This window comes from Thalassophryne amazonica, chromosome 17, assembly GCF_902500255.1.
Source record: "Thalassophryne amazonica chromosome 17, fThaAma1.1, whole genome shotgun sequence".
Lineage (NCBI taxonomy): Eukaryota > Metazoa > Chordata > Actinopteri > Batrachoidiformes > Batrachoididae > Thalassophryne > Thalassophryne amazonica.
The window spans coordinates 74,049,058-74,061,901 of record NC_047119.1 but is presented as its reverse complement, the minus strand read 5'-3'; the positions used below and the strand labels follow the sequence as shown (position 1 = coordinate 74,061,901).

The window sequence follows — 12,844 nt, the reverse complement described above, 5'->3', positions numbered from 1 at the left end:
GTCTGATGTAGATGGAAAAGCGCGATATAAATGCAGCCCATTTACCATTCATCCCTACTAATATGGCTTTAATTTGACTTTCAAGTCAAATTTTTTTATTTTGTGATCAACATTTGTCCATCTCCGCCTCTTTATAACCTGCTGTGTCTTCAGAAAAACCAAACCAAATCATCACATACGTCTCAGTAAGACTCAATAATAATAATAATAATAATAATAATGCCTTCATACGTGAAAGCAGCGTCTCTGATTTCTCTCCTGCTGTGTTCACAGACAGAGACATGTAGAATTATTGTTCCACTGGGTGGCGCTGCTGTCTTTAGTCCACAGGAAAACGGTGTCACTGTATCAGCTTCCTCCTCTAGACTTGGTGTGAAGCACTGAAGCCCGGCGTGCAAACCACTTGGCCACCAGCCCTGCACAGGACACATGGCACCAGAAATAAAACAAAATACGGCAGTATTTTCAGAATTCTTTATTTCCAGTCAGCTCATTTGACGTTTTATTTACGAGCGATACGCACTTGTTTTTCGTTTGTCTAAAGGTGCACGCAGTGCTGTCTGATCTGATACAGAGACGGCGATTGAACACAGCAAACATGAATCAGGACACTTTGGCTTTTATGTTCTTAGTATGGAAGAAAACAGGGAGTCAACAAATGAATTTAATTTTACAAACGTTGCAGACAGAGTAATGCTCCTTCACAGTTTATGCGCACACAAATCGCGCACCGACTCCACCTTCTGCAGACACCAGGAGATGGACGGAAGCAACTCGCTGAACAGCAGTGAGAAGCAAACAAAATGGAGATGTTATTTTAAAAATTGATTTTTGAATCTATTTTGAATGAATAATCATGATTCTGATATGAATTCAAGCCTGGAGAGGTGGAGATATGCTCTGGAAAGAAGGGGAATGAAAGTTAGAGCAAGACTGTGTGTGTGTGTGTGTGCGTGTGTGTGTGCGTGCGTGTCACTGAGATGGCACCTGGTGGAACAGTGCGGTATGGCAGTCTTTGAAGCAGGAAGGATTCAGTGATGCATGTGTTGTGTAGGATGCTGCTAACACAGTTTGTGTTTTGTTGAACAGAGGCCAAGCTGTCTCGTAGCGGGAGTCGGACAGAGAGAGACCGTATTGAGCTTCTGCAGGACGCAGAACCCTTAGACTTCAGTGCTGAGAGTCTGCCTGAGGACTCTCTGGAAGAGGAGCCCGGCAGGTAGCAATCAGCTCCTCACATTAAAGTGTGTGTGTGTCTGTCTGTGTGTGGGCATGTGCGTAACATTAAGTGTGTGTGTTGTTTCTTCAGACATGCAGGAGGACGGTATCTGTCCATGTCCTCGTCTCGTGGCAGGATCTTTGATGACGTGTAGCTGGGTAGAGCTGTGTGTGTGCTGACACACGGGCGTTTTTGCTGAGCATGTCCAAATACAAATGCGCTCTGTGTCCAGCGGCGGCCCGTGCCTGGCATCATCCTCTTCACGCTGCAGGCGCGTCATAGAGCAGCCGCAGCTCCCGTCACTTTACTCAAAGGTGTAATGAAGTCTTGTTATTTATGTAACTTTATGTTGTGAGATGATTTATCTGGTGAAGTCGTTACTGATGAGAATAAACGACTGGCTGCAGGTCGCTGCGTGCAGCCTGGACCTCCACCTGTTCTTCCTCTTTGGAACACATTGTTATTGTTCCTGGATATCAGCGTCTGTCAGCCGCTAACTAGGATTAAGATAAACGGGGCCTCATTCATAACGGCTGCACACGCACAAAACCCAACCCAAAAGATGCACACGAAGAGTTTATGCACACGTTTAGACGGCAAAATGTTTGCACGTGTACACAAACTGTGACTCGTGTACAAATGTTTGGAGAGGGTTCAAATGTGAGCGGCAGCATTTCACATACAGCGATGGCGTGAACGAGTGAGTCTCAACTCGTACACACCACATGGACACACACTGTGGCATAAGTTTAAAGAATAGTGTCATTATTCCAGCGTGGCTGCTCAGTGTTCAGTATATTAACTGACTCAGATCAAAGCACTGGTTTAATGTTTGATCGGCGCTCCTCAGCTGCTGAGACGAGTGGATCATCAGCTGTGTTTGGACGCCGTCCTGCCAACATGAAACAAACCTTTTCCTGCTGCAGCTTCAAAGTAAGAAGGGGGCCAAGTTTATTAGGAGAAATTTTATCTTCATAAAGACGGAAGTGCAAAGGATTCTGGGACAGCTGTAAGGATAAATCATTATTCTTATTCTGTACAATTTCATGCTTGTTCCTGTGGTGAGCTTGTTAAAGCTTCTTCTGACTTGTTAAAGTTATGTTCACAAGTGAAGTACTTGTGGCGGCTTCTGCCACCTAGTGTTGCCAATCACTTTATTTATTGTTTGCCACAGCTGTGTTCATATACAAGCAGCCAGTTTCTGTTCCATAAGCGTTTCTTCCACTGTTCCGCTCGATTGCTGTGATGAGTTCTTATTTCAGGCTTCATGTATATGTTTGAATATTCATGAGGTGGGCGTGTCAAGGGCAGGATAGGAGGCGGTTCCCTCTGGACACAGATTTCAGTTTGTTTTTTTTTCGTATGCGTTTTTTGCATTTTGTTCGTACGTATACTTTGACGCTGAGAGGATGTCTTCTAAATGAGGCTCTTGGAAGTGAGGATGTGTGTCTGTCTTAATGTCTCTGCAGATCAGCAGGACCGCCTTCAGCGCTCACTGACTGTTCCTGTCTGTAAGTAGTTTCAGGGTGGCGTCAGCACGTCTTCACGTGGTGCGCGTGCTGTTTGCACTTGGAGTGGGCATGTCATTGTCGTGACGGCGGCTCCAGGTGTCACCTTGTTGTCTGAGTTTAGCACTGACATATGTTAGCTGTTTGGTAGGTTAAAATGTAAATGATACAGCAGAAATGGCCACGCCCCCAACAGAATCACATGTCCTGTGTCTGTTTACACTGGAAATCCTTGGCTGCTCACGTAGTCTTGTGACTACACCATGGGTTAAAGTTCACCACGACGGATTTCCGTCATTTGGAAAATTTAACCACACATATGCGCGTATGTGGTGTCATGTGTGTTTTGGGGCCGAAATATGATCCTCTCACTGTCAAAGCAACATCCCATTCTGTGCTAATCAAAGCAGCAGAAATGTCAGCGTGTATGGTGCCGCACCGCGGAGGAAGGGACTGTGTGAATTTTCCTTCCTCCCCGCTCTGTTTACTGCTTGCCATGAGCCACGGTCCTTGGCAGGCCTTCCCCAAGTAGAGCGGGGCATGGCTTTGCTTTGAACCAATGAAGCAGTGCTTCAGTGGTTCTTTGTTTTATTTCACTTTATCTTAATTTTCCCCTCTAAAACCCTAAAGAGCATATGTCTGTGAGTAATATTTACCTTTTCTATGTTAAACCGACCATCTATCAACTGAAACAGTTGATAGATGTATTTTATAACTTAAAAATGGGACCGACGCTAACGCGTTAGCATGTCTATAGCATTTTCAATGTTAAAGTTAGCATTAAGCTGTTTGCATCTCAGCACGTTTGTGTGCATTTGTTTTCTGTATAATAATTAATGACTCAGCATTTGTTGTGGTAAAACAGTCAAATGTATTACAAATTGTAATATTTTATTGTATTGTATTTATTGTAATATTTTTTATAATATTTTTTAAATTTATTTTTATTTAATAATAATATCAACAACAATATAATAGTCATAATAACTAATATTGCTACAATACAATTTTAGAGAAACAGACAAAAAGAACCTGATAAAACACAACAGAAAAGATAAAACCAACTAACAATGAACATAAATATATAAATATAGAAATAAATAAGTGTTTCCTGTGAACACCGAGTGACTCTTAAACCTCCACTTCATCCCTGTTTTATTTAAGTTTGACAATTTGTTTCGGTCAAACCACATCTAAGTTGTGTTTTTACACAAGAAAAAAATAAAATGCAGTAAACTGCACATTTGTGTCTTTTCATGAAAATATCTTATTAAATATAACATATTACACTTTAGTCAGGCCTTTAAAATACTTTTGTGGACTCTTGCTGTAATATGTTGTCAGTGGTTGAGATAGTTGCTGTAGGCATCTAAAAATGCTCATAATCGGGTGAAACCTGATGGAAATCTCTTTGTGTGTGTCGGTGATGTATGTATGTGCAAAATAAAACAAAACACTACTCCAGGTATGTTTTTGAAGACAATATAACATAACTTTGTTACAAGGTCAAACGTTGATGTTGTGTAATAAAGGCCTTTTAATAATAACTCACTGAAAAAAATAATGGCAAAACTCACACGTAAGTGTGACTGTAGGACCTTTGTGGCCAGGACGGCGGTGGGATCGAACCCTGGACTGCTCGCACTAAAGACCAGAACTCTGCCAGGTCAGCCAAAGGGGAATTCCCTGCTAGCTTGTCTTTTCAATCCGGACTTCATCTTGCTACATAAGTAAAACAAAAAAAAAGATTAATCGAAAAAATAATTGATTACTAAAATAATCATTAGTTGCAGCCCAAGTTTGTTTTAGGAGTGAGAGCATTTTACAGATTAAATGTGAATAACCCTTTTTGGAGTTTCTCAGTGTGCATGCGTTTTCAAAACTGGTGACAGTGTTACTTTGTGCACAGCAGAACAATGTTGTCAGTTGCTTTAGGCCCTAATTTTGTATTTTATTGACTGTACAGCGACACAGCACCCATTTGGTGCATTTACCGGATTAGAACAGATCAAAATACTACAGAAGACAAAGAATTTTTACTTGACAGTTTGAAGTGACTTTTCTTTGTTTGAGGGCTTCATACCCATTAAAATTCACCAGAATATACAAAATGTAACTTGTTCTTTTATCCCCCAGACCCCCCATAATCAAAACCTTTATGTTTAGCTTTTGCTTTTTTTTTTTTTTTAATGTTTTGTCTCTGTCTCTCTTTAGAGGCTATTTAGAATAGATTTGTACATTGTATAATTTGTTTATTGTATTTGAGGAAAAAAGAGTGTGTGCCCCCACTACGCCACATTTTAGGGAATTGCTGGCATTGGTTTTTGCCAGGAAAAAATTTCAGTCAGATGAAAATTTATTGCTTTAACCCATGGACTACACCCAGCAACGTGCAGAGGGAGCTCTTTGCCTGCACCTGTTTGTGTGACTGGCGGTGGATGCTAAGTTTTGTAGGAAGACTGTCCTGGGATCATGGAGGACTTGGTTCAATTTTTGTGGCAACTTTTTCCCCCCTGGTTTTCAAACATTTTCTCCTTATGACATCATAAAGCTGTGATATGGACTAAAGTCAGTTTTATGTATCCTTCTGTGTTGTTTGGATGTAAAGCAGTTCTCACACCTGGCTGAGTTCTGCACCAGGTTTTTCCAAGCAACATCTCGGTTCCTGTATCAGGAGGCGGGATTCACGCTGGTTTTGAACATGTTTAAACTTCTGGAACCGTGCCACGCCCCCTCCGTTCATGCTGGCTCTGTGCCGCGCCCCCTCTGTTCACGCTGGCTCCGCGCCCCCTCCGTTCACGCTGGCTCCGCGCCCCCTCCGTTCACGCTGGCTCCGCGCCCCCTCCGTTCACGCTGGCTCCGCGCCGCGCCCCCTCCGTTCACGCTGGCTCCGCGCCGCGCCCACTCCGTTCACGCTGGCCCATTGCTTTGATGATGCCTGTTTACAGCGACGTTGGTCGCTGCTGCACTCGTGTTTATAAATGTTTGTTTGGTGATTGTGGAACCTGTTACCATGGTAATGAAGATGGCCTTGGAGTTGCAGACTGATGTTTGCTGGTTTTGAACTCATATTGGTGAATGTGTCATTCTGTAAACTACAGAAAATGTAAAAGTTCTTGAAGTTCTGTTTGTTAATTCTGAAGAAAGAATATTTAAATGGTGTCTAACTGTAGTTCAGCTGGTTAAACTCAGATTTTGTTTTACGTGTCTGTATGTACAGTGACATTAAAGGACCTTCTTAAAGTGGCTTTTGCATGAGTTGATGTATTTATTACAAATGACTTGAAGGTGACTGTGTAAAACTGCTCATTTGTGTGAAGTAACTCACTGAATTCTGATGTTTTGTTTTTGAAGCCATAAATGTAGAATTTATCCTCAACACACCTAATTCTTTCAGCTGTTCCCATTAGGGGGCGTCACAGCAGATCAGTCGTTTCTGTTATGATTTGAGGCCAGGATCTGAACAAAGGCTGAGATTTCCCAAGTGCAGAGCAGTCACGACAAAAGGTAAAATTTCACAGAACACCAGGTTTAATGCAGGACTGGTGGCAAGATACAAAAACAGTGGAGGAGCAGGAACAACCAAAATACAGAGTTCACCCACTCAGGGTGTGGGGAGGTCCGGGGCAGGAGGAGACAGGGCAAAACTTAGGCAGACAATCTTCCAGAGAGTGCAAAAACCAGAACTGAGTACTTACAAAAAGGGAGCAATGGAGAACACAGGACATCAGAAAAGGTGAGCAGTCACTTTAACAACAGAATTATAAGTAGAGTGCTGCATGGACGAAGACAAACAGTAACACAGGGATCAGCTACAACGGACCAGCAAGGGACATGAACACAGGTGTGGTTAAATACAGAGTCTGATGAGTGGATTAATCAGGTGGAAACTCAGAGAAAGGGGTGTGATGACTAAATTAAGACACTAGATGGCGGCAGAGAACAAAACAAATGAATGAAGAGCGCAGACATGAAGTGACCCAACATATTAATAAGCCTAATGACAAACATACAGTGGAAAGACCAAGACACACGCAACCACAGGAGTGTAGGACATAAACTTGGTTGGAAAGAAAGGTGAGAGAACCGACAAAACATAACATGAACCAAGGGCGGTGTCTAACCAGACCGACAGCACCGCGCGCTCAGTTAAAAATACCCAATCACAGAGCGCACACGTGCACCAGGAACAACAGACAAACTGAGACTAAGGGGAGAAAACAGGAGCTGACAATCTCACGTACACAGAACATGACGGGAGGACGTGGAAGGCCGGCAGGAGTTGCGCGCGCACACACACACACCCCCACCATACCGACACAGAGGAAGGAGGGATAATATGAACACAGCATGACAGAAGAGGAGACTAAGACAAGAAGTGAGGAATGAGCGCCCGAGGACATCATGTAAAACTGCATTCACACACACTGACATACACACACACGGACGAGGGCTGCAGGTACGTCAACGTGGACTGGGAGGGGGCGTGTCAGAACACATGCACCTGAGCACACTAACAGCCAGACGTGCACACGCACCTACACACACACACGACTCCAACTCCTTCATCCAAACGACACACCCACAGATTCACACAGACAGGAGACATGAACAGACAGAGCCAGTACAACAGAAACTTGGAAGACCCCAAAAACAACCCGATGGGACCCTAACAGTTTCCATCTCACCCTGTCCTCTGTATCTTCCTCTGTCACACCAACCACCTGCATGTCCTTCTTCAGCACATCCATGAACCTCCTCTTTGTCCTCCCTCTTCTCCTCCTGCCTGGTGGCCCCATCCTCAGCATCCTTCTCCCTATATACCCTGGGTCCCTCCTCTGCACATGTCCAAACCACCTCAGTCTCACCTCTCTGACTTTGTCTCTAAACCGTCCCACCTGAGCTGTCATCTCAGGGAGCTGGTTCTATCATATAACAAAATGGCAGAGTGCCCGTTCTGTCTACATACGTCAGCTGGTGTCTGTGAATAAGAAGAATCCCAGAGTGTTGTTTGATACAATCAACTCTCTTGTATGTCCTGCTGCTTCAGTTACTCCTGTGTTTTCTGAAGCTGACAGCAATGCTTTTTTGAGTTTTTTCACTGACAAAATCAAGTTAAGGATAAAATTCCACCCTCCCTGTGTGGTACTTCTACTGTTATTGAGCCTGTTCCCAGCATTTGGTCTTCATTTAGGGCTGTGACACTTGCTGATATTTCGGCATCGGTGAGCAAGATGAAACCTTCCTCTTGCTCATTGGACATCCTTCCCTACAGGCTCTTTATTAAAGTATTTGAGGTAATTGGTCCGTGCGTTACTAGAATGGTAAATCTTTCTTTGTCCACCGGTGTGTTTCCCAGTGTTTTTAAGCATGCCATAGTGTTGCCTCTACTGAAAAAACCAGGTTTAAATCAAATGGAGCTAAGTAGTTTTAGACCTATTTCTAAGCTCCCATTCCTGTCTAAGATCCTCGAGATGGTGGTTTCAGACCAACTGACACTTTTCCTGGATCAGAATAACATTCATGACAGGTTTCAGTCCGGCTTTCGTAGACAACACTCTACAGAAACGGCTCTTTTGAAAGTGTCCAGCGACATTATGATGTCTGCTGATGCTGGGAAATCCACCGTGTTGGTTCTTTTGGATTTGTCCTCTGCCTTTGATACTGTTGACCACCAGGTCCTGCTGAATAGACTGAGGGATCATGTTGGACTGTCGGGGTCAGTTCTTCTGTGTTTTTTTCATATCTGTCTGGGCGCAGCTTTAGCGTTTTTGCTAACCAGATAAGGTCAGAGTCTGCGGACCTGTTATGTGGAGTCCCTCAGGGTTCTGTATTGGGCCCCATTTTGTTTTTATTGTATTTGATCCCTTTAGGTAGGATCATTCAAAGATTTACTGATGTCTCTTACCAGTTATTTGCGGATGACATCCAGCTTTACTGCTCCTTTAAGCCATCTGAGATTAAGAGGCTTGATTCCCTCCTCCATTGTTTGGCGGAAATTAAACAATGGCTAACGAATAACTTTCTTCAGCTTAACGCAGACAAAACAGAGACATTGGTTATTGCCCCTGATGCCCATATTCCAGGTATTCAGCAGTACTTGGGAGACCTGGGCCAGTCTGCTAAATCATGTCTTCGAAACCTGGGTGTCATTTTTGACAAAGACATGTCGTTGGTACAGCATTGTAAACAGCTGACGAGGAATTGCTTCTTTCAATTAAGAAACATCTCTAAGCTCAGGAAAATGGTGTCTGGAAATGATTTAGAGCTTATTATTCATGCTTTTGTGTCAACACGTTTAGACTATTGTAACAGTTTGTTTTCATGTCTAAACAAGAAGGAGTTGCGTCGACTGCAGTTGGTACAGAACTCTGCAGCAAGAATTCTGACACAAGCTAACAGAAGGACTCATATTTCCCCAATTTTAAAGGAGCTTCATTGGCTGCCAGTGTCCTTCAGGATCAATTTTAAAATTTTGGTTTTAACTTTTAGAGCTCTACATGGCCAGGCGCCTCCCTATATCTGTGACCTCATCCAGCCTTATGCCCCTGCCAGGGCTTTGAGGTCTGTGGACCAAAATCTGTTGATGGTTCCTCGCACCCATTTTTCAACCAGAGGAGAGTGATCCTTCCAGGCTGTTGCTCCCAGGCTTTGGAATGGTCTCCCGCTCTCTCTGCGCTCACTGGACTCTGTCGATACTTTTAAAAGCCAACTTAAGACTTTCTTTTTTACTCAAGCATTTGCTTAGCTTTTAGGCTGCTCTGTGATCCTATGTTATGTTTTATGTTTTTATGTCTCGGCCATTGTCTGATGTTTTGTGTGGTGTACTCTGCTTTTATGTTGTGAAGCACCTTGTGGCTCTTGTCTGTGAAAGGTGCTATATAAATAAAATGTACTTACTACTTACTTACTTACTGTCCCTCTGATATGTTCATTCCTAATCCTGTCCATCCTCGTCACTCCCAAAGAGAATTTCAACATCTTCAGCTCTGCCTCCTGTCTTTTTGTTAGTGCCACCGTCTCTAAGCCGTCCAACATAGCTGCTTTCACATCTGTCTTGTAGACTTTCTCCTTATGCTTTCCTGGACCTCTTCGTTCCACCACCAACTCTCCTTGTCTTCCTTCCACTGTCCAGTTGTCTCACCCAGTGCCTTCCTGTCTGTCTCTCTCACCACATCTGCAGTACTTCTCCAGTTGTCCAAAATTGCTTCCCCTCCAACCACTGCTTCTCTCACCTGCTCGCTAAATTTCACATCTTCCTCCTTCAGCTTCCACCATCTGATCCTTTGTTGAGCTCTCACTCTCTTCTTCTTCTTTACCTCTAAAGTCATCCTACAAACAACCATCCTATGCTGTCTAGTGACACTCTCTCCTTCTACCACCTTACAGTCTCTGATTTCTTTTAGCTTGCATCTCCTATAAAGAATGTAGTCCACCTGTGTGCACCTTCCTCCACTCTTATGTTACCCTGTACTCCTCCCTTTTCTTAAAGTAGGTATTCACCACAGCCATTTCCATCCGTTTTGCAAAATCAACTACCATCTGTCCTTCCCCATTCCTATCCTTGATACCATATCTACCCATTACTTCCTCATCACCTCTGTTCCCTTCACCAACATGCCCATTGAAGTCTGCTCCTATCACCACTCTTTCATGCTTGGGCACACTCTCCACCACCTCATCTAACTCACTCAGTTTCAATTTATTTCATTTATATAGTGGCAAATCACAACAAAGCTGCCTCAAGGTACTCCACACAAGTAATTTCTAACCTTACCAATCCAGAGAACAAGCACACAGGCAACAGTAGTAAGGAAAAACTCCCTCTGATGATACTGAGGAAGAAACCGCAAGCAGACCAGACTCCACTGCAGTCTGCTTTTAGAAAATATTATTCCACAGAGACGGCTCTCACTGAAGTGGTGAATGATCTTCTGCTTCTGATTCAGACACCACTACAGTTCTGGTGCTGTTAGATCTCAGTGCTTCATTTGATACAGTGGATCATCATATTCTACTTGATAGGCTGGAAAATCATTTTGGGATTACTGGGAGTGCCGTTACATGGCTGATGTCATACTTGACCAGTCGTTCTCACTGTGTTTTGTACAGTAACACTACCTCTAACCTTAGTGACATGAAATTTGGGGTTCCACAGGGGTCTGAGCAAGGTGTGAAAAAAATAAACGGTCGGACTTTTAATCACAGAAATGACTCCATGCGAGGGGTTTTTAATGGAAATACGAATGGAATTATGATCGGATGGAACATTTTATCCAATGTGAGTGAAAAATCCATTATACAAAATCCGTTATACACAGTGTTTATTACATGGAAAACAATACAATACGTTTGTGACTTTATTGTCCGGTGACTGTGAATATCTGATTTATATGATGATGGTTTAGGTGAGTTTTACTGAACATGGGACTGAACAATAAATTTACCTCTCAAAACTTTGATGATGAAGTCGCTTCCATCCCACACGCTGACTTGATTTTCACAAATGTTTCTTCTGTTGGGATCTGAAGGGAATCTGTACATCTTGAAGCCCTTGTTGTGTCTATTTGTGCCTCCAAACACACAACAACCTGACATTGTCAGTGAATAAATAAAAAAATAGCTGAATTTACATGCAGACATTAACAGCCAACGATATTTTGAACCCAAGATGGCACCATGAGTCACATGACCGATTTTTCTTTTCGACTCGTCATGTTGCCATTCTAATAAAGGCACTCTGGTTCTCAGTTGACACCGCTCTCTCTAATAAAGGCACTCTGGTTCTGAGTTGACACCGCTCTCTCTAATAAAGGCGCTCTGGTTCTCAGTTGACACCGCTCTCTCTAATAAAGGCGCTCTGGTTCTCAGTTGACACCGCTCTCTCTAATAAAGGCGCTCTGGTTCTCAGTTGACACCGCTCTCTCTAATAAAGGCGCTCTGGTTCTCAGTTGACACCGCTCTCTCTAATAAAGGCGCTCTGGTTCTCAGTTGACACCGCTCTCTCTAATAAAGGCGCTCTGGTTCTCAGTTGACACCGCTCTCTCTAATAAAGGCACTCTGGTTCTGAGTTGACACCGCTCTCGCTAATAAAGGCGCTCTGGTTCTCAGTTGACACCGCTCTCTCTAATAAAGGCGCTCTGGTTCTCAGTTGACACAGCTCTCTCTAATAAAGGCGCTCTGGTTCTCAGTTGACACCGCTCTCTCTAATAAAGGCGCTCTGGTTCTCAGTTGACACCGCTCTCTCTAATAAAGGCGCTCTGGTTCTCAGTTGACACCGCTCTCTCTAATAAAGGCGCTCTGGTTCTCAGTTGACACCGCTCTCTCTAATAAAGGCGCTCTGGTTCTCAGTTGACACCGCTCTCTCTAATAAAGGCGCTCTGGTTCTCAGTTGACACCGCTCTCTCTAATAAAGGCGCTCTGGTTCTCAGTTGACACCGCTCTCTCTAATAAAGGCGCTCTGGTTCTCAGTTGACACCGCTCTCTCTAATAAAGGCGCTCTGGCTCTGAGTTGACACCGCTCTCTCTAATAAAGGCGCTCTGGTTCTCAGTTGACACCGCTCTCTCTAATAAAGGCTCTCTCTCTAATAAAGGCGCTCTGGCTCTGAGTTGACACCGCTCTCTCTAATAAAGGCGCTCTGGCTCTGAGTTGACACCGCTCTCTCTAATAAAGGCGCTCTGGCTCTGAGTTGACACCGCTCTCTCTAATAAAGGCGCTCTCTCTAATAAAGGCGCTCTGGTTCTCACTTGACACCGCTCTCTCTAATAAAGGCGCTCTCTCTAATAAAGGCACTCTGGTTCTCACTTGACACCGCTCTCTCTAATAAAGGCGCTCTCTCTAATAAAGGCACTCTGGTTCTCAGTTGACACCGCTCTCTCTAATAAAGGCGCTCTGGCTCTGAGTTGACACCGCTCTCTCTAATAAAGGCGCTCTGGCTCTGAGTTGACACTGCTCTCTCTAATAAAGGCGCTCTGGTTCTCACTTGACACCGCTCTCTCTAATAAAGGCGCTTTGGCTCTGAGTTGACACCGCTCTCTCTAATAAAGGCGCTCTGGTTCTCACTTGACACCGCTCTCTCTAATAAAGGCGCTCTGGTTCTCAGTTGACACCGCTCTCTCT

General features: G+C 43.8%; 1 protein-coding gene across 1 annotated transcript in view; it reads left to right on the top strand.

Moving 5' to 3' along the window:
• The window catches only part of lmbrd2b (LMBR1 domain containing 2b), a 90,818-nt gene extending 89,330 nt beyond the window's left edge, over positions 1 to 1,488 (top strand). The window contains exons 17-18 of the mRNA XM_034192299.1: positions 1,090 to 1,216; positions 1,307 to 1,488. Coding sequence (XP_034048190.1) covers positions 1,090 to 1,216; positions 1,307 to 1,370 — 191 coding nt within the window. The 3' untranslated portion in view covers positions 1,371 to 1,488. The remainder of the gene's footprint in view (positions 1 to 1,089; positions 1,217 to 1,306) is intronic.
• The last annotated feature ends 11,356 nt before the right edge of the window (positions 1,489 to 12,844 follow it).